Source organism: Protopterus annectens, chromosome 1.part2 (genome assembly GCF_019279795.1).
Source record: "Protopterus annectens isolate FY-2018-M chromosome 1.part2, PAN1.0, whole genome shotgun sequence".
Lineage (NCBI taxonomy): Eukaryota > Metazoa > Chordata > Ceratodontiformes > Protopteridae > Protopterus > Protopterus annectens.
This window is the reverse complement of record NC_056727.1, coordinates 554232173-554254531: the sequence shown is the minus strand read 5'-3', so window position 1 is coordinate 554254531 and position 22359 is coordinate 554232173. Positions and strand designations below refer to the sequence as shown.

The window sequence follows — 22359 nt, the reverse complement described above, 5'->3', positions numbered from 1 at the left end:
CATCCCAAATTTCTATGTGTGATTATAGACTGCTACCGGAAGTTTGATCTTCACCTTCAGCAATCTATAAAGAAAACACACCAAAACCTATGTAACCTCTACACAGTACAACACCACCGTACTAACTATCCTCAACTAAATACAGAACACCAAAAATCCACAAACAATGAACTGTTGAACTGGAACGGAACACAACTAAACCCAACAACAATGCAGGACCCTCCTTGCATTCACAATGCATTGCTAATAGCTGGAATACCATTCCACTCCACTTAAGAACAGTCTGCAACATGAAAGACTAAATGCCAACTTAAGTAATACCTGACAGATAAATGGCTGTGCACCAACACCAGCCCTGGTTAAACTGGTGCTTACAGCTATATAAATTTATGCCATAACTCTTTACTGCACAACACTTAATGCATTTTTATCACAGCTGTACCCTTGCTTTCATCTCATCTCCTTAATCTTGTGTGCGTCTAATCCCCTCCTTGCTTTTTTGTGCTGCTCTGACTATCTCATCTGCCTATGTCCTATACTTTGAACAAGTCTTTATAGTAACAAATATTCTTACATAAAACTTGATAGTCTATGCAAAAGCATGATACTGCACTGCCTATACTTTCCTGTATTTAAATAAAAAAAAAAAAAGAATGTGCATGGTCGCCACTAGCAGTAGAGATGAAACTTCTGTAAGGAAGTGCAAGGGAAAGTCCATAGGTTTATCATGGGCAGCTAACCATTTCACAAACTTTGTTGCAACACTAAGTAAACACTAAGCAAGCAATAATGCCTGCGGCATCGGGCCTGTACACCCCTGGCAGGGTGTTACACATCAACACACACACCCCCTCCCCCGAGGGCATTATTGCATTTAGAGATTGGTCTCTCTGTAAAACTGTTGTGTTTTACTTACTTACTGAAGTGAAACTTCTTAAGGCATGGTAGTGCGAGTACGGAATGAAACGAAAAGTGAAACAGAAATGGAAATCAAACTCCACTCATAGCTCTGGGCACAGTGCTGCCAGTTCACTTCATAGAAAGGTAGAAAAATGTTCAAGTGCCAGGAAAATAACTTGAGGGGTGATTGCTTGTGATATGTGGATAAGTACACAATAATATAAATGCATTACCTTATTGTCTTTAATTACAAACCATAAATCTGTTTACATTTGTAACAAATCCTGTCAGAAAAGCAAAAAAAAAAAAGCATACAACTTCACTGAGTTACACACTAGCCTTTGATGTTCCTAGGGTGGTATTCAGCAAAATATGCTCTTTGTCACTGTCGCCACTGACTTGTCAGTAGTCCTACATTACTATATTTTACTTAGTACTCTCCACACTTCTCAACTGCCCCTGAATTTTACAAAATGTCTGTAATTTTGTCTTATATAGTTGCATCGTCTCTCAAAGATTTCATGATTTTCTGATTATCACTTAAGATTACAGTCGGTCAATAATGCCAGATATTACAGCTGATGCAAAACGTGCTAATCTATTAACCCTTTAAGTAATTATAGTAATGTTTAAAAGTGTCCCCGATTGTGGGTCTTTGTCCCTCATTATGTTTATCTTTGTCCTTGGTTACTGAACGAAGAAATTGCGATGTATGCTACCCACTTCATTCTAGACTTAACTAACACTTGTCTGTTGTATAATGGCCTTAATGGGTTTAATAATGTAAACCTCAATATTAAATGCCAAGAGCTAGTTTCATTTCCACGCTAGCGGACGTAAGCATTAAAATACAGTTTAAATTCTCAAGCTCTGTCATTTCAGTATCAATAGTACCTGTAATGAAAAGCATCCTTCTTAGCATGGCAAAATCACTTTTGTAGTTTGCAAGGTAAATCTTTGTGGAAATCGACTGCAGCCCTTTTGCTGAGCTGCACTGAATTTGTCACCATTATGTACATGCATCCTAGACTAATGTGTGTGTTGGTATCACAGCATTCAACATGATTGCATACACAACATGACATAGTTAAAAAGGTGTCTACAGATCAGGAAAAAAAAGTCCCCATAAAGTACAATTATTTCTAATCATAGGCAATAAAGAGTTTGTTACGTTAGCTCTAGAAAATTATTTTGTTGATGGAGGGCATAGAGAGACAGAGCAATCTGTACCTTGTTAGTGCAACAGTTTCTTATAATAAGAGGACAACCTTGTAATATAATAATCAGACAGATTACAGCATTGTAATATACACCCAGTCCTTATTACACAGCTAACAATGCTACGTAGACTGCGTAGCACAACATCACCGCCAAGAAAAGGAGCATGCGCCACACCAACCCATGACCAAAGAAGCTCCTAATTGGGCAGCTAATAATGTAACAGCCATAGATCATTTTAAAAACAGCCACTCTGTTTAAAGGCTATAGCTAGGCATACATAGTTCCTATGACAGATTACACTTTCCTCATAGGAGTCCTCTGACCTTTGATGCCATACAGAAACCAAAATTCCTTCTTGTTGATTAAACTAATACCATTAGTCAAAGCTCTCAGTCTTCAGAATTAGCAGAAAAGTAACAAAAAAAAGAGTCAGGGACAAGGGACAAAGATCAGGCACACTTTTTAAAATATTGCCGTTTCTGACACAGAGTGGACTGAAGGATGGGACATGAATTAGCATGCAGTTTCTAAAGTCAAATAATCTCAGTACTGACATATTTTATGGTAATTCATCACTTTCAACCAAAACACTGCCAATTTTAAGAGAAACAGAGGAATATTTTGAGCCCAAACCAGAGAAGTTCAGGGACAGTTAAAGAATAGTTGTGTATAATCTTACCATAACCATAGATCTCCTTGCAGTATTCATACTATGGGATTTTTGGTCTCAGGTGACCAAATGTTGGCTCCTATACAAAAGCTTAAGCCTGGCTGCTGTAGGTGCATGGGACATCACACGCAGGGCCATAAACCAGGGACTATAAATGTGACGTCTACACGCACGGACCTCAGAACTTAAAAGCCCAGGAAAAGGTGTACAAAAGGACCAATTGAAGCTAAGGAGCAAATGTCTCTGAAGGGCTGTACAGATTAGCCTGTAGGGAGCGGATACAGAGGTCAGAAGACCACCCATCCTGGAGAGATATAATAAAGGGGGTATGGAGGGTGAGAAGGAATACTGAAGCACAGAAGAGAAGGACATCTATGGTTATGTTAAGATTTTACAAAACTATTCTATGTCCTTCTATTCCTATTTCACAGTATTCATACTGTGGGAGAGTACCACAGCTTAAAAGGAGTGAAGGGAGGGGGCAGAGGTGGAGGATTTCAAGAATCCCTGCAGGATTGCACTGGCCAATCCTGCTCTGGCCCTGGAGACCTGGGTCTAGCTTGCAGTGTTTTGTGAAAGTGTGAATAGTAGACCAAATAGCTGTTTCCATGATGGAGGCTGTGTCCAGCCCTCTAAGAAAGGCTTTGGAGGTAGCCATGCCTCTAGTGGAATGCACCCTGATTCCTTGAGGCAATTTTTTGCCATGATGTGAATAGCAGAAGAGAATGGATTGCCTGATCCAACAGGAAATGATTTGCTTGGAGACTGCCATACCCAGAGCCCTGGGGTGGAAGGAGATGAAAAATTGGTCAGATTTTCTGAAGGACTTAGTTTTGTCTAAGTAGAATCTCAGTTGTCTGTGCACATCCAGGGAATGAAGGATCCTGCAGTATTAGTTGGAGAGGGGAAGAAGGTGTGCAAGTGAATGGACTGGTTTAAGGATAGTTCGTTCACCACTTTGGGCATAAACAAAGGGTTAGTGCGCAAGGTCACCCTGACATTGTGGAAGGTGGTGTAAGGGGGCAGGCCATGAGGGCCTGTAGTTCAGACACTCTTCTAGCTGAAGCAATGGCCACTAAAAGAATGGCTTTCCATGTGCACATTTGTAGAGAAGCTGTACCGGCTGGCTCGCTCAAAAGGAAGTAAGGTGAGTTTTTTCAGCATGAAACTGAGGTCCCAGGGAGGAGGAATGGGTTTTCTTGGTGGTCTGCTATGCAACACCCCTCTTAGGAAAAGTTTAACATCCAGTCTAGAAAGCAGAGGTGGCTGAAAGGCAAGCAGGCTGAAATGGCAGAAAGGTGGACTTTCACTGAAGAATATGCTAGTCCTTCCTTAATAAGCTCACATATATAGCGAAGGACAAGTGAGGGTTCCACTTGAAAAGGGTCCCTGTCCTTAAGGAAACACCATTTTGAGAATCTTTGCCATTTGGACAAATAGCTTTTTCTAGTAGTTGGTTTCCTGCTCGCCCTCAGGACTGAGAGCACGTCCTCTGAGCAATGTTGTCTGAAAGGGGTCAGAAGTTGATCACCCAAAGAGTTAGATGTAACAAAAGTAATTGGGGGTGAATGAGAGATCTCTTTTGTTGTGCGAGTAGGTCCACCTTGCGGGGTAACTTGTGGTGATTGCCCTTGGCTAGGGAGAGAAGAAGGGGGAACGAGTGTTGCTTTGGCCAATAGGGGAGTCACCAGCAAGATTTTTGGTTGGTCCTTCTTGATCTTCAGTAGGACCTTTTGTATTACAGGGAAGGGAGGAAAGGCATACAGAACATTCCTTTCCATGGAAAGCTGAAGGCATTCATCCTCCAAACTAGTGGAGTGTGATCCCTGGTACAGAATTTGTTTAGTTGTCTGTTCTGGGGGGAGGCAAACAGATCCACTTGAGGTGTGCCCCACTGGTGGACGATGTCTAAGAAGGTTTCCCTGTGCAACATCCATTCATGTTGTACAGAGGATGTTCGGCTGAGTAAGTTTGCTTGTTTGTTTTCCTGAGAGGGGGATGTAAGAGGCCTGCAGGAAAAGGTTGTGATTGGCTGCTAGATCCCAGATATGCAGGGTTATCCGACATAGCTGGATATGCCTTTGTCCCTCCTTGTTTATTGCGGTACCACATGACAGTAGTGTTGTCTATCACAATGTGGAGCAGCCCTGGTTGCAAGATAGGAAGGAAAACTTTCAGAGCCAGCAATATTGCAGTCATTTCTCTGACATTGATATGTTGCTTTTGAAGGGCAGGGGTCCAATGCTGTTGTACCCTGAAGTCCTTTAACGTTGCCTCCCAACCTAGGTCTAATGCATCTGTGTGCACGGATTGAGTGGTGGGGGGTAACTGAAGAGGAATGCCCTTGTTCTGTCTGGTTTACTGAATCCACCACTTCAGTTCTGTTTTTACACAGGGCAGAAGGGGAATACATTTGTCTAATGGATGTTGGTTCTGAGACCACACATTCTTTGGGTACCATTGGAATTTTCTCATGTGCATCCTGGCTAATGGGAGCATGGAAATAGTAGCTGTCATGAGACCTAGGACTTGCAGAAATTGTCTTGCAGAGAAATGTGATTCTGAAAGTAGGCTCTGAAAATGGGTGGAGAGAGACTGTACTTTGTCCGGTGGGAGAAAAGATCTCATCAGGTCTGTCCTGATTCTGCATCCTAGGAATACTTTTCCCTACTGAGGATGGAGAAATGATTTCTGAAGGTTTAGGGTGAATCCCAAGTTGTGGAGGAGGGTCATGGTAAACTTGAAATAGGTCTGTAGGGTGGACTCTGATTCGGCCAGAATGAGAATGTCATCTAGGTAGGGGTAGATCTGGATTACCTTGGTTCTGTAGTAGGCAATAGCTGGGGCCAAGCACTTTGTAAGGACTCTGGGGGCTGTAGACAAGCCAAAGGGCAAGGCTGTAAACTGAAAGTGTGAAGAGTGGCCAGAAACGTGCAGAAACTTCTTGTGGGATGGCCTGATAGGAATGCGTAGGTAAGCATCCTTTATGTCCAGGATGACCATGAAGGCTTGGGAGGGGATGAGGGGTAGGATGGTTTTAAGGGCCATCTTGAAGGAGGGAACGTTCAAGAACAGGTTCAGATATGATAATTCTAGGATTGGTCGAATTAGGAAAAGACAGTAATAGAAGCCTTGTCCTTCCTGTCCTGAAGGAACTGGTTCTACAGTTCCCTTGAGTCAGGAGTTCTTTCGGAAAGGGTGGAAATAGATGAAGCTGATTTCTTGGAGGGAAAAGGATTCTTTTTAATTTTGGTCTTTCCTTCCAGGATGGGAAGTATCCTTTCTGGATGATGCAGAGTACCCAAAGTTGTGATGGATTTCCAGAAGGGAAGGCAGTGGGTAATGCAGCCGGACAGAGGCAGTTGAGCAAGGCAGTCACGCTGAAGGGGGGCCCCTCTGTCTGGAAAGGGCTGTTTGGCTGGTGGCTGAGAGTTGGGGGGTCTGGAGTAAGGTTGTCTTTTGGATTCCCTGTGGAGCCTTGAGAAGGGAGGCCAGGGTCTATATTATAACATCATGTTAAAATGTCTACTCTGAATTATTCGACATGAAAATGTCAAACTCCAAGTTTACCGAACAGCCAAATCACAGATTTCTTTCCAATGGAAAGCAATCAGTTGGCAGTCCTCTTACACCTGCCCTTTCCCTGACTGTAGTGCGGTCTCAGAGTTAGAATATTTAGTTGGGGGGGGCGAAGTTCAAAATATCTTTTCTGGGTATCTGACATTAAGGAGGTATCCCACTTTTTACCCATTCTGTCCATGGTTTTGCTGTCTTTATCTGTGGGTAACAGTGAAGCAGAGGGTAATTGCCTAGACTGTCTGTCTGAAGACATAGCAATGACTGCTGGGTCTGCTGGGGGGGGGGGGTTCACCAGAACTTTGTGGTCATCAGGCACTTTATAAAATCTATCTGGCATTTTAAGGGCAGGAGGTTGAGAGTCTGTGTTTTTGGAAATAGAGTTAAAGGCATCCAGGAAAGCTGGAAGCACAGGACAAATAGCTGAAGGGGAAGGTGACTCGAGTTGCAGAAGTTCAAAATATCTTTTCTGGGTATCTGACATTAAGACAGTATCCCACTTCATTTTTGTGATAGTTGACCCAAAGGTAATGTCTTCTAGTGGGGACTCTCCTTCGACCGAGTCTTCATCTGGGGAGTAATAATCCACAGTTGAAGCAATCTGAGAAACAGGAGATGGATTCCTCAGAAGAGGAGTAGGACTGTTCTGGTTCTTCTTCTACCTGATGGGTAGTGGTTAAAGGTAGGGGGGAAGCAGAGGCTGGTCTGGGGCTCAGCACAGGAATGTTGGAAGGTGCAGGGCCTGAGGGCCTAACAGCCATGAAGGCCTGCATTAGTGAGTTGGTAAATGACTGCCAATCTGGGACTACTTGAGGCATCTGGCTCAAGTGCTTAGTCTTTTGTTTTTTCTTAACTGGCGTAGGCTTTGGGGAAGGCTTAGTGACAGAGGCCTGGGCTGGCACAGGAGAAATCTCGGTCAGCCAACCAAGTGTTGGTTCCCCCTCAACGTCGGTTATGGCCGACATCTGGGTTAACTCCGCAGACATGCTTTCAGTGGCTGTCGAAATGGCCTCTTCAAGAGGAACCATCGAAGCTGATGGAGTAATCAGGTGTCCCTTGGCCCCTATATCGGTAGTCGGTGGGACATCCGATGGCGGAGTGGCATCGGGAGAAGGTCTGGAAACCTTGGCCTTCTTCCTCGGTTGTTCGGTTTGGGTGGCCAACTCGGGATCCATCCTGAGAGTGAGAAGTTTTAGTCTTTCATTTTCCAAGTACAAATTAAGAGCCACTAGTCAGCTGCGGAGAGTCTTTGGCATGAAGGACTGACAAATTGGGCAGGCCTTATGGTTGTCCTCCTTTCCTAAGCAAAACACACACTAGTCTTTGTGCGGTAACTGACACCCGCAGTTACATTTGCTCTTTTTCTCAGACATCGGCTAAAGAGGAATCTACAGCAACCAAACCCGCGTACGTAAAAGAAAAAATCCCCAATGGGGTACTTATCTTTAGACGTCTTTGGTCATACGAGCGAAGCAGTCAAAGTAACGTAGTCTGCGGCTGAAAAGTTCTGGGGTCTGTGAGTGTAGTCATCACATTTACAGTCCCTGGTTTATGGCCCTCCATGTGATGTCCCACGCACGTACAGCAGCCAGGCTTAAGCTTTTGTATAGGAGCCGACGTCGGGTCACCTGAGGCAGAAAATCCCACAGTATGAATACTGCAACACAGGAATAGAAGGACATGAGATATGATCCCAGCATGACTCATGGACCGTCAATCATTATCTAGGGAAACCTAGGAAAACAGTACTTGCCTCCCCACTGTGAAGTCCTTTCATGTGGTTTCTAGACTTTGGCTGTTGCAGCATGAGCAGATGTACCAGGAGTCGACCATAAATAAACAAACAAACTAAAATAGAATAGAACAAAATGGCACCTGTGCCCCTTTAAAGAGCTCTTGGGTTGAAGCAGGCATAAGGTTAGGCTGATGACAGTACATACTTAATACTTCAGACAGTGTCATAAAAAGTCTAGGCTTACAAGTGTACTTGCTTACACTGTATGTACCATTTGCTTTCCTTTGCACTTGAAGTTTCACTTCTACCACACATGGCAATCACACACATTCTTTTTTTTTATATTTTGTATTACTATATTATTTTTTATATACATTTTTGATGTAAAATAGCTCCTCCGCCTAATGTTTCAAAGTTGCTGTAGTCTATGTAAATGGTGCTGGAGGAAGCATTTTACATTCAAAATATAACACTTTAAAAAAAAAACAGGTATTTATTTTTTGGTCCTTTACTCCTAAAACGTTTGATGTTACTAAATAATGACATACATTTGAGTTTCAGACTTATTTTCTTCAGAAAGTTCATGCCAACAGAAATCCTTTACTTAAGCAAGTTTGTAATTTTATAAGAGCAATACTTAAAATGTTTCTATTTTCGTGCCTTTGTTCCCATTTTATTTTAAGCTTTATTCAGATTTCTTCAGCTTTCAGATACAGAGGTATGCAAAGCTCTTTACTACTGTTGCTGCTGCTACTATCTCACATGGACACTTCTGCTTCAGAAAATGCATGCTATGGAAACCCGTTAATCTAGCAACTTTCTAAGTTTCTAAGTTTGTAACAGCAATAGGTTCATAAGTTCATACTAAGCTATTTGCCCTTACGAGCCATTTTAAGCTTAGCCAATTATACCTTGTGAGACTTGAACCCTGCACCTTGTGCTTGTAAGGCAAACACCTTAACCAATAGGCCACCCTCCCAACCACAATTGTCAGCAAAATAAATGAAGTAAAGTACTAAACTTGAATAGGCTACAAGTCATGTATTTCCACATTTAAGTGTAGGCTTGTAACTTGGATTATTTTAATATTGTACATTAGTTGCACTGCCTCGTGATAGGGTGATACTGTGTCTCTCTATACCACTGGCATCCTCAGCCCTGAGAAGTATTACAGATGCCAAAGAGTCTCCCAAAACAGGAATGATAAATTATCCAGAAGCCAGATCTCCTTTCTCAGTCAAATGTAGTGGGGAATTGTGCACTACACGCAGTTTCTTCCCTGCTGCAAACTGGGGTTCACAAGCATAAGGACAGGCTTGCACTATGCTCACCACACACACTTCATTCAACATCTTCAAGATAGTGAGTGTGCACTCAGGTTAACAAATGGTATTATAATATGTACAGGGACATGCCTGGATACACAGTAAAAAATGCAAACTCTAGCTTAAAGTATGACATCCCTGCCCTCCTCATCCCATGCCAGTCCTCGCCCACTCAGGAGGGTTAGGTTACATATATGGGGAAAATGATGCACAAGTAGTTCTCTATGATCAGCAGTGATTGAATAGAGAACACCATAACAAGACTAAACATATGTATTTTATATTAACTTTCAAACACATTAACAGCTACTATAATAAAATGTTCTACAACATTTCCAAAATAGATGATTAAAGGAGTCTATATACATTTGCTGTTTGCTGATGTGTTTTTCTCCTTTAAACTTAAAATGCCTTTTTCAGCAGGATGAAACAAAAATATGCACATGACTATTAGTAAGACATTTGACAAATAAATGCAATTTGAAGAGATCATACTAAACAACTTCTAATCCCCAAAGAACATCCACAAAAACAGAATAGCTCATTTTACTGTGTGGAGAAAGGAAACTGCTCAGTGGACAACAGGGAATATTTAAAATCCGTCCCAATTTTTGGTCCTCCATTCCCCTATTATTTGTGGCTCTGTCCAGATTTCTTGTGGTAAGAGTTTGAGAGGGACGGTCGAAGGGTACGGAAACCTTTCAACTGATGCTGCCAGTGAATCATTTGATTGCTCTTATTGTGTGTGTGTGTGTGTGTGTGTGTGTGTGTGTGTGTGTGTGTGTGTGTGTGTGTGTGTGTGTGTGTGTGTGTGTGTGTGTGTGTGTCTAATGCATGCTAAAAGAAAGACTGTTATTCTAGCAACTTAAGTTTATAACAGCAATATTTAAGATCCATCCCTATTTTTATTCTATTGTTTATGGTTATTTGTGGCTCTGTCCATATTTCTGGTGCGCGCATGTGTGTGTGTGTGTGTGTGTGTGTGTGTGTCTGTGTGTAGGGGGTACTTGTAAAATTTTTGCCCGAGTCTTTGTGACCAGGAAGACAGCTGCAATTAAAATGGGTTAGAACTCTCAGCCAATTACCAAACAACTCCAAACTCGTACTACCATGCCTAAAGAAATTTCACTTCAAAAATATATTTACTTATTGACATTTGTTTACTGGGAAAGTCAGACTGTGTCAGTAGTACACTTTTTCAGTGGAGGCCCAGAAGAAAATCTTCAATAACAAATACATCTATAATTACATAATGTAAATATACAATACATAATGGAACAGATTGTAAGTACAATAAAAATCAAATAAATGTTTTTAAAACATAGAATATTACACAGATATACAAACACACACAAACATATGTGTATACATATATATATATATATATATATATATATATATATATATATATATATATATATAGATACATATGTGTGTGTTTATATATATGTAAGTGTATATATATATATATATATATATATATATATACACACACACACACACACACACACACACACACACACGTGTATATTTGGCATCAGGTTAGGCTGATGACAGTACATACTTAATACTTCAGACAGTGTCATAAAAAGTCTAGGCTTACAAGTGTACTTGCTTATACTGTATGTACCATTTGCTTTCCTTTGCACTTGAAGTTTCACTTCTACCACACACGGCAATCACACACATTCTTTTTTTTATATTTTGTATTACTATATTATTTCTTCACTATATTATTTTTTTATATACATTTTTGATGTAAAATAGCTACTCCGAGATAGAAAAAATACTCCTATACAACCCATGTAACTATTATTTTTAATTAACACTGTTTGTAAATGATGTAACTGATACCAGGGATGTCTGAACAATGGAACTGTTAAACATAAATTTAACTGGCTATAAGTAAATAGTGTCCATGATGATTGTACAATGGAGCTTTTCCCTGCAAGGCCAGAAAGGAGCAAAGAGGATTACTTTGCCCTTCAACCTGTGTACTTTCTGATAAAATCTGGGAATCGGGAGAAAAGGAGGGAATGCATAGAGTAGACTGGGGGGGGCCAAGCATGAACTAGAGCATTTCTTAGTGACTGTCCATGAGGAGGGATCACGGCAAAGAAAAGTACAGTTGTGTACACTTACCATAAATGTAGCTGTTCGAGTGTATTCACTGTTGCAGTCATCACATTTGGGTTACCCCTGCCAGGGTAGCCCTCGGCCGGCCTGAATACCAGAGACTTAGAATTTCTGCGTCGGTTGCTGTCACTTGAGGACTGATGTCAGGTCGTCAGTGGTATAAAGGAAGGCATCCAATGCCATTACATCAGTTTTTTTTTGCCCTAACCTGTCAGGAGCCCCCAAAGTAGGAGGCCAGGCTCTGGTGGTAGAACCCCACCAGTGGAAAATAAATACCAATATGTCCCTTGTAAGGAAAGGAGAACAACAAGTGAAAAAAAGGAAGAAAAGGAGAAAGGGGCATGGAGGGAGGGTAACCAGGACTGCAACAGTGAATACACTCGAACATCTGCAATTATGGTAAGTGTACACAACCGTACTATGTTCTTCGTGTCTCACTGTTGCAGTCATCACATTTGGGTAGATTCCCAAAGCTGAGGAAATGGGTGGAGGCAGTCCAGGAAGCTAGGGGCTGGCTAGCATACCCTGCAAGATTGCAGAGGCAAACCCTGTCCTGGATATGGAGAAGAGAGGCAGGTGGTAACGCTCTTTTCTCCAAGTTTGTGTGCCCTCACATAAAGTATATATAGACATCTGGGGTGAAAGGGTAGAGCCATTACACTAGGTAGGGAAACCGTATGCAGAAAAAATGGTTTGGTATTAGTTTGCAATTGTTTTGGGCTGTCAATATGTTACGCTGATTCCACTATGGACCTGCAGGATAATGCACATGAAGGTAAGTTTTTGTGATGACTACATGTCTGCATACGAGTGAGCAGAAGCTTTGCAAACTGCTATGCTCCAAGCAGGCCAAATAAATCTGAACTAGACAGAAATGAAATAAAACTACGATACTACACAAAAAGTAATGTTGTATAAACTGCATATTTTTTTTTTTAGAAATGCAGCTACTGTTACAGTTTTAAAATAAAATAATGGTGAGAGTCTAAAATATGCATAAAGAAGCATTTTCTGTAAAAAGTGATTGTAGTACTCACTTCAGTTTAACAGTTTCTGTTTGATAAGTATCATTAAGTGCAATCTGCTTAATTTTGTATACATTTTCCTGGTACATAGGATTTTTATAAGATAGTTCTTCATGTAACAGAAAGGAAGAAGATATGGCAATCTACCTATCTAAGCTAAAGTGTCCAAGCTAGGTCTACTGTAGCTAGTGGTATGGCATGGATTTCTAAAGATTATGCCTAATTAATTAAAGTTGATAATGAAAAATAGATAACTAGGACTAAAACCTTTAGGAAATCAGAAACCCTATCAGGAAAAATAATGGTGAAAGATGGCATATGATGCAGGTTCCACTGGAAATGTGCTTTACTTAAACCTGAGGCACAATCCAGTACAACATCACCACATGAAAGAAATTCAGGCATGAACAATCATCATCCATGGATGGAAGAGAGAAAATGAAATGAGGTGGTACATCAAGGGAAAAAATTAAAAGTGTAATTAGAATTAAAGTAATTTGAGAGTCACATACTGTTACAAAACTTTAAGGAGCTGAGCAAATACAACATTAAATAAACAGATATATTGAGAGAAATATAAGCTGAATACAAGCAATATGTACATTGTGCTTAACAGATAGAAATGGTCACAAGTTGAACATTAGTTTACTGAATTATTTGACTACAAAAAGTAACAGAAACAGTTCAGTGCAGCATAGCTAGCCATTCATTATGAAGGTAGCTTTTGCAAGTTAAGCACTGGCAGGCTATATGAAATTAAGATGACTTGACTACCCAATTACAGAATTAGCTTACTATTTCAATTCTGGTTACCAAATGTTCAAAGTACTGTACTGCTGTTTCTGAATTACAAAGAATTATCATTTGACAGTGGAGTCAGATTTGTGCGATAAATTTAGCTAACCCAATTCAAGTCTAATTTGTACAACTGGATGGGGAACAGTAACTTCATCCTTGGTTTGGCACTTATGTCTCTAATGGACACAGACAACCATCTCCCAGGCCCCTACTTACACTTATCAAGGGTGTGAGAACTTGTCAGAGATTTGAGATGCATGGCTAGGCTTAAAAATGTTCTTGTGGTCGTTAGCCTAGTACTCACCTATGAACCTTCGCACAGGACATACAAGGAAGTATGCTACACCAGTGACTGAACACACACACCCTTAAAAAGAATAACGGCCACAATAAGATACTTTGTAGCTCAGACTTGCTTATCTACTTTGTTTCTTTTAAATAATGTTATCATCTATACAACTGAGTACTGCGTTTTAACAAACAGCTAAAAAGAAAGTATCATGCATACTTCCATAAATACCTGTAGTTGTAAGCCAACATTGTAACTCGCTAACAAGAAAAGCAATCAAAGTAATTATATGGCTTGCACACTTGAGCAATACCCTTAAAAGACTGTTCAGATTGAATGAAGAAATGTTAAGATACTGTATTATAACAAAAAGTCAAAAAATGCTTGGTTTGGGTTATTTTTGCAAACTCCAGTGAACAGGTTTCCCCTATTTTTAGTGAGGCATTCATGGCCAAACACAGCTTCCATGCACTGACTGACACGTGGGTGTCAAACTACAATGAATAAGCTTCTTACATTTCGTATCAAAGCATCTACAACAAATGCTTTAAACACAATGACTAAATAAGTAGACTGATTCAAGTCATACTGTTCCAGAATCGGGCTTTAGAAATCCATGTCCTAAATTACTAGACTACACTTTCCCACAACTCTACCATCTCTTGACACCCTCAGACAGATTTTAGGGTTGTAAAGTGTTGGATACATCTCCCTTAAATTGCTCCTGATAAGTATTCTAACACTCAAACTTCTGCTCATCTCTTCAGTATTTATTATCCACTAATTACGTGCATGTTCTGTGCCACGGTTTCAATTCTGATGAGTTTCTACTAGCATTAGACTGCTGCATTGTTTGTTCAGGTTTCTGATTATTCATGAAAAATGGCCTAATAATATTGTTCTCTACTAATGCATACGGCCAGCCTTCCTAACCTGCGTGGGAAAATAGGCATGCCTTCAAACTATATTGCACCTGGTATCAAGACTAAAAAAATAACACAAAGAATACTTCCTTACCTTGTAGAGTTGTACTCTATGATCCCCTCCTCTGCAACACAAAAAACAAAATATATTTATTTATTAAAAAAATATATATATATATATATATATATATATATATATATATATATATATATATATACACACACACACACACACATACACACACGCAGAGAGCTTATTTCACTAATCTAGTAAACTCAAAGAAAACTAAAAACATGTATTATCTAATGCATGTAAATTCAATAGTGTTCAAAAACACTTTAGTTCTGCAGACAAAAGCACAACTCAGCAAACTTACTAACATATACAAACCCTTAATAGAGAAGGGCTTCATATTGGTGAAATGATTAAAGAACAGTAACACTGGTGAATGTGGCAAACACTTCAACCTAACCCAGCACAAAACATTAAAAATGGAGGAACTTAAACGTGAGCTAACATGTCACATTGTAAGTTAAAATTCAGAAAGCAATATACGTAGAAGTAATGCATTTAAAGGGAAACTAGAAAATTCCATCTTTTAAATACCTTTATTAAATTATTACTTAAGACACGGGAGAAAATACATTAACAGAAAACAAACCATATCAACATTTTTTCCATTTGCATACATTATACATCACGCATATTTTCTTTGTAATTATCATCAGTTCAATGTTACATAAACTGCTGAATTTCTGCCTTCCCTTAAACCTCACTCCTCCTTAACATTATTGTCTTGTTCCCACAGTTTCCATTTATTTCTATGCAATTTGCTTCTTCCATTTTCCAAAATCCATCTTCCAGTTCTTTTAACATGTTTATAACATTCAATACTTCAAATGCAGTTAATTTAAACTTTGATTTCTATTTTCTAGTAATTGCTTTTTTGGCAGCCAACAGAAATAACGTAATAGGTCTAGGTCTGGTCAATTCAGATCCTTTGTCCCAGCTCAAAACAAAATCATACCCTTAGGTATAATCATTTGCTCATCCAATATTTCTGACAGACTACTCTATACGGAATTTTAAAAATCTGCCAACTCATTACACTCTAAAAAAACATGTTCCCAGATACCTCTTTCTTTATCACACCTCCAACATGCTATCTATCTAGAGAAAATTCTATCAAGTCTGCTTGGGGTATATTAATACCCTTCCAAACACTTCCTAAACCTTTTGGACTATTACATTCTTGGAAGCTGTGTGTATATTCTCCCATTATAAACTTCTTTTCCAGTCCCTCTGCCATATCTTTTCTAACTTGTAGTTGTAGTGCAATATTATGTCCTACTAATTATCCCTTTTTTAACAGCAGATTTATTCAAGCTTAACTAAAAATCCCACCAGTGAAGTATTTCACTTAAGAGTCCCCTATTCCTTTCTCTTTGCTTATACTAGGATATCAATTCCTGGTAGGGGAAGGAAGGCTCTATCCAGCATCCAAAAAGTCTTCTTGGCTTCATCCCACTCTGTTACCTTTCCCTCTCTAGTTATTTTCTCCCAATACTTTGATTCCTTTGCTAGTTTTCTCTAGTAAATTCCAGCCCTCTCTTGCTCACTTTCTGTACCCTTCTTGCAACCATCCATATTGGCAAAATCTCATTTCCCTAGTCTTCTGCTGACTTAGTATTTAGAATATGTTTTACTACTTTAGGACTATAATATTCTGTATGGTTATTATTCTCCTTAAAAATCTGCATTCAAAATTCCAGTCTGTCTTTATTTATTGAATTTCCCCCTGCTTCATCATCATTCCTTTCTATTTTGAATTATAACCTTCAGCTTATGCACATCAGTCTTAACTATAGCTCTAAAATATCCCTTCAATCTCATATTCCTAAACTATCCTGTTCTGTTCCAAGGATCAACTTACCCCACTTAACTTTCCCTCTTCCCCTCCCAGATAAAGTCCTTCAACTCTTTAGTAATTATTGTCAACAACAACTCTGCTTGATAAAAATATGCCTGACCCGCATATGAAATTAAAGGGACTAAAACATTTTCACTGCTTGTATCTTAGCATCTATACCCATAAACAGGAGCTTTTGTTTAGTCTCTTCCCACATATCCTTAGCTGCCATAAGAGAAGCCTTTCTAATCCATACTCTTAAATACTTCATCTTATCTTGTCTCCATAAATATGGGTATTGCTGAACCAATTTGAATGTGGGTATATAATTTATGGCTATAGCCTTTCTTTATCTTCATTAATTTTATATCCCTAAAAGAATTGAAGTTGTCTCAAAATGCTCCACAACACTGAGATCTCCTTTTCTGGATTTATCAGGTACAAAATAATGTCATCTGCAAATAAATCCAACTTTTTTGACTACCATACCAACTGCTTCCTTGCATATCTAATTCCCTTATTTTTCCTTGCCAGTGGCTGTAAATATAAAGCAAATAACAAAGGGGAAAGAGGACACCCCCTGCCTGGTTCCTCTGTTCAAAAGCACAGCTTACTAGAGAAGAACCATACACTTTTATTCTTGCTTCTGACCTTTCATACATCATCCAAACTGAACCAAAAACAAAACAGGATGAACCAAACCACAGCAGGCAGCAGACAAAAAAGAATTCCATGTAATGGTAAGCGCTTTCGCAGCACATCAAGCTGCTTCATCAGACACACAAGAAATGCAACGCCTTAAAAAACTAAAAACAACCAATAAAATCATTTGTTCAATTACATGGAGTAATAAGTGCAGTCCTTGTTTAAAGACATATACAAAAGCATATCTATAATCAGTTTAAAAATGATCTTCTAGGCAGTAAACATTCACTATAAATGTGAACAATATAAAAAGTAATAGAACAGTAATACAAACAGTAGTCATCTGGGCAGTCCCCTAGCCTGTAAAATCGGCTTTATAGAAATGTTATCATTAATACCTCTGCCCATGTTAGCTCTCACCCTTATAATCCAGTCTAACTCTGCTGTCTCTGTTTTGTTTCAGATGTCTCCCCCACTTTCATTCTTGGGGATTATTTCCATCACCATGAACTTAAATATGTGCATATGATCGTGTGTAGCTACATGTTGGCTAAGGCATTGGATTCAGCACCCCTGGATATATCATACAGATGTTCTCTCATGCGTTCTTTTAACATACGATTTGTTTTTCCTATGTAGAATGAATAGCATCTACTACAGTAAGCCAGATCGGCAAGGTCATTTGTACTGCAGTCCGCTGTTAACTTAAATTCCCATACTTTACCAGTGTCTGGGTGAGTGAACTTACTACTGGTGTCTAAATGTCCACAATAATTACATTTTTTTTTTTACATGGGAAAGTACCCCTCCTGCCACTATCAGTTCTATTTATAAAAGCATCCCTCGGCCCACATAGTAGCCTTTTCAAGGATTTCTTATTTTTGTATGTGTAGCTAGGTCTGTCTCCTACTACATCCCGCACTTTATCTGTACATAATATAGCCCAGTATTTCACAAAAATATCCTGCAGTAACCTTATATTACTGGAATAAGTGATGGGTATACTCATAAATTTCTTACCTTTATTTCCCTCACTATTATTGACAGTAAAATCTGAGAAGTAGGGTCTACCCCTTTTCCCCTCTACATTCGGGTATTTGGGACAGTATACCTGTAACTTCCTTCTCATTATAACCTCTATCCATGAACTTGTCTAAGATTCTCAAGTTCATCCTTAAACTTCTGATCATTTGCCACTAATCTTGAGGTTCCTAGGCCTTGGCCTTTAACAACATTCTTAAAAATGTGGCCTGGGTGCATACTTTACCTGTAGAGGTATGAGCTCCTATAGCATTCTTTCCTGTAGATCTGTGTATCGAATCCCCTTAAACTATCCCTTGTTATTCTTGCATCTAAAAAAAATCAATGTTGTAAGAACTACTGATAGTAAATTTAAGGAATTCAGTGCTGTTGTTTATAACCTCATGAAACTGCTTCACGGTATGCCCATTACCTTCCCATAGCAAAAATAAGTCATCGACAAAACGCAGAAAAAAAATTAACTGTCCTGTCCTCTCATGCAGATGCAGGTGGTTCTTTTCCCATGCAGCCATGACAATGTTGGCATAGCTATTGGCTCAAGAAGTGCCCATAGCTACGCCATCTATCTGCCTGTATAAATCGTGTTCAAACAAAAATACATTATTTTCTAAAATTAATTCAACAAATAAAGAAAGCAACTCTATAAAACCAGAATTATATGATGCATAATCTAGTAAATATTGTTTAAACATTTCCAGGACAATACTGTTAGGTATGCTAGTAAAAAGTGACTGCATGTCTAGAGTAACCACTAAACAGCCAATAAGTTTTAATCATAAATGGGTTTGTATAAGCTGGGTCTGATGGATCTTTACAGTCTTTAGGTATTACAGCCACCATAGCTTTCTTCCAAGATGTTGGTGCTTCCCCTCCTTTTAAAATACTGTTAAACAAAACCTTCCAGATCTGTATCACTTTCTTCTGTCCTAACTTCCAAAGAAATGTATCTGTTCCTGGAGAATTTCATGAAGATTATACACCACCAGTTTTACCTTATCCCCATCTTAACTGTTAGTTGTTGAGCCTCATCTACCTCTAACCTTGGCATAATTAAGTCTTCCATTAATATTTCCATTTGTGGAGACTCACTCAGTGCCCATAAGACAGCAATCCACCTATAAAAATTGTACCCCACAGTCTTTCACAATTTCTTTTACAATGACAGTGGCTTAACAGGTAGCAGACTCTCCTTTGGTGCTGGACGATCAGTAGGCTGTGGGTTCTGTTCTCACACAAGGTGCTTGGATTAATTTTCCACTACCTATACTGTAGTGTAGCATAAGGGGGGCACTGCACTTGAGTGTGCCATCCATCAGATGAGATGTTACACCAAGGTCCCATCTGTTTGGCAGCTCAGGTAACTGTAAAAGACTGCATGGCATTTCTTGAAGAGTAACAGAAGCTTCCAGTGCCTTGGCCAAATTTCCCATCAGTGTGACTACCACTGCAGGTCTCCCCTGAAAAGCAGGGCACTGGCCTAGTGGCACTAACCTGGCCAATAAACAGTAAATAAGTAAAATAAATGTTTGGCATCCACAACAGGCAGACATAGATAGATCACCCAGAATCAGAAAACCTAACTGTTAAGTTTGCATATCAGAATGTGCAGGTAAGCATCAGTAATTATAGTATAGTTATTATATCATATGCCAAATAATGCATTGCTGAAGATTTAATAACTATTGTAGGGTAAACTTTCTGTACCTCTTTAGTTTTTATAAATGTTTTCATGTTCATGAGACAAAAAGCTTTTCCTTTCTCTGAGTCTGGAACTAGGTGTACTATCTGGGTTTCCAGAAGACTTTATACCATATAAACTGTCAATGCCCACTGCTCTTTTCATGAGTAAGGGATGCAGACAGAGTGTGACACAGTATAAACCTTTCTTACCCACTGATACGTTTACTCTCTCTTCCAAGATGAAAAACAAAAAATTCCGCTTCCCATCGCACTTTACTGCAATGCATTGGAAGGGACACAGGATGAGAACTATTAAAGTTGTTAGACAGTAAAGGACCTAACTTGCTGGTATAGAGGATATTGTTATTGCTGATGGACACCATTGTTGTCTGATCCTCTTTACCTGCTGTTTCTTCTGCAATTGTTTCATGCTCCGAAGCTACTACTACCCAGTCTTTTTGCTATAGAAGGGCCAGTACAATACTTTCAAAGAGTTATTATTGCTGCACTTTTCGACTGGTAAAATGAAACACATGCATTACATTTTTAACAATTTTTAACTCCAAAGGTTCTTACAGACCTTCTGAGGTTGTTTAACAAAAATGAAAGCTTCATCTAGAGAAGTACTGAATAACTTTGCTTTAATACGCACAGGATCCAGTTTGAAGATGTATATAGTTTTTTGTGTTATTATTAACTTAATAGGGTTTACAGGGGTATTGGGGTGTGTTTGTATCTTTCTTTGAGGGTTTTTCAATAAAACAAAAAAATTCTGTAAGGCTCAAATGGAGATGACAAGAAATAACTGTATAAAAGATTAACCTGCCAAACAGTAGATGCATGTAATGCAAAAGCTGGAACTAGACATTTAACAAAAAAGATGTTACAAATAAAAAGTGGGAATAATAATTTTCCAAGAATATGATGTTTTCTATAATGTACTTAAACATTAATGGTCTTACAGATAAATATAAAAAAGAAAGGGTAGTGAACTATATTAAAAATGTAGAGTGTTAATAGCTATGCTACAGGAGAGACACTTGGAGAGAACTGAACATGTGAACTTGATAAAGAAAAGTTTTCAGGATGGTTATTCAGCGGAACATTTGGGGCAAAGGAAGAAAGGAGTACTTATATTCATTGCAAGAAGAGCTCCAATAGTGGTAGAAGAGGATGAAAAAGATATTAATGGCAAATTTGTATTACTAAGGGTCTACTGGCAAGGGAAGATGATTACACTGCCATGTATCTATATTCTACCAAAACTGCTTAAGAAAATTATGTGAGAAATAATCCGCTTTCAGCAAGGAATATTACTTACAGGTGACACAATGAACAGGACATGCTGGAGGGATAGGTTCCTGACCCAGAGACTCCCCAGACTCTCGACTAGACTGCCCATACATGTCAAGCAGAGCGCCACTTTGGTCCTCTTCAAGAGGAACCTTGATGATTGGATGAGAGATAGGAAATTCATCCCGGGGATCATGTCAGTCGCCCTGCTAGACGTGGGGTCCAGGGAAGTAAATACTGTGGGAAGAAATAGCCAGGGAATTGTTATTGCTAGGCTTGTATAGGCCCTACGGCCGATAGCCTAGTACCAACCTATGATTTGCAACACTGAAGATGTGTCTGGGGGGCACAGAAGCAAAAATATAACAAAGTAGGGTAGACATTTAAAGACATTTATGAAAATATTTGGCATGAAAAATGTGAATTCAGTACTGGGAGTTCAGAGTGAATTTACATATTATTCCCCAAGATACAAAAACTGGGATAGGCTAGACAGAATTTACATTTCACAGGAACATGTGCATTTAATTGAAGGTCTTAACAGACACCCAATAACTATTTCAGATCATGCGCCAATTTGTTTGTGTCTTTTGGCTTTTCCCGGTTAGGGGTCGCCACAGCAGAACTCCAGTCCGCTAATGATTGGCAGTAGAGTTTTACGTGCTGGCTTGCCGGGCCTAACGCACAACCTTCAATGAAGGAACGCCCATTCACGCATGTCGCCACACAGAAGATGCTCTAACTGAGAATCGGGCAACGTCTAACTGTGAGGCGACAACGCTACCGCAGCACCACCACCGCAGTCTAACTAAAATAAAAACACAGGGTAATGAAATAAAAATGAGGTGCTGGCACTTTCCCACCTATCTGCTGAAAAAAAGAGGAATTTAAGGAATGGGTAATGGAAATTATTCAGGAGCTATTAGAAAAGATAGAAACTTCTGAAAATATAGCTAGAAAGTATGATAAAATTAAACTAGAGTTTAAAAACGGGGTGGAAATAAAAGAAAGGGAGATATGCTTAAGAAGTAACCTTGAATTATTTACAGGGACTGACAGATGTTAAAGTATTACAAAATAGGGGGAATCTCAACAGAACAAGAAGAGGATCAACTGCAGAATGTTAAACACAAAATAAGGGAGTACCTCGATAAAACGATAATTCTAAAGCACAAAATCTTTTAGCACAATG

General features: G+C 39.2%; 1 protein-coding gene across 1 annotated transcript in view; it reads right to left on the bottom strand.

The window, feature by feature from the left end:
- The window catches only part of LOC122792384 (lysophosphatidylserine lipase ABHD12-like), a 398594-nt gene that overhangs the window by 27413 nt on the left and 348822 nt on the right, over window positions 1-22359 (bottom strand). Inside the window, exon 5 of the mRNA XM_044060171.1 lies at window positions 14693-14723. Within this exon, the coding sequence (XP_043916106.1) occupies window positions 14693-14723 (31 nt within the window). The remainder of the gene's footprint in view (window positions 1-14692; window positions 14724-22359) is intronic.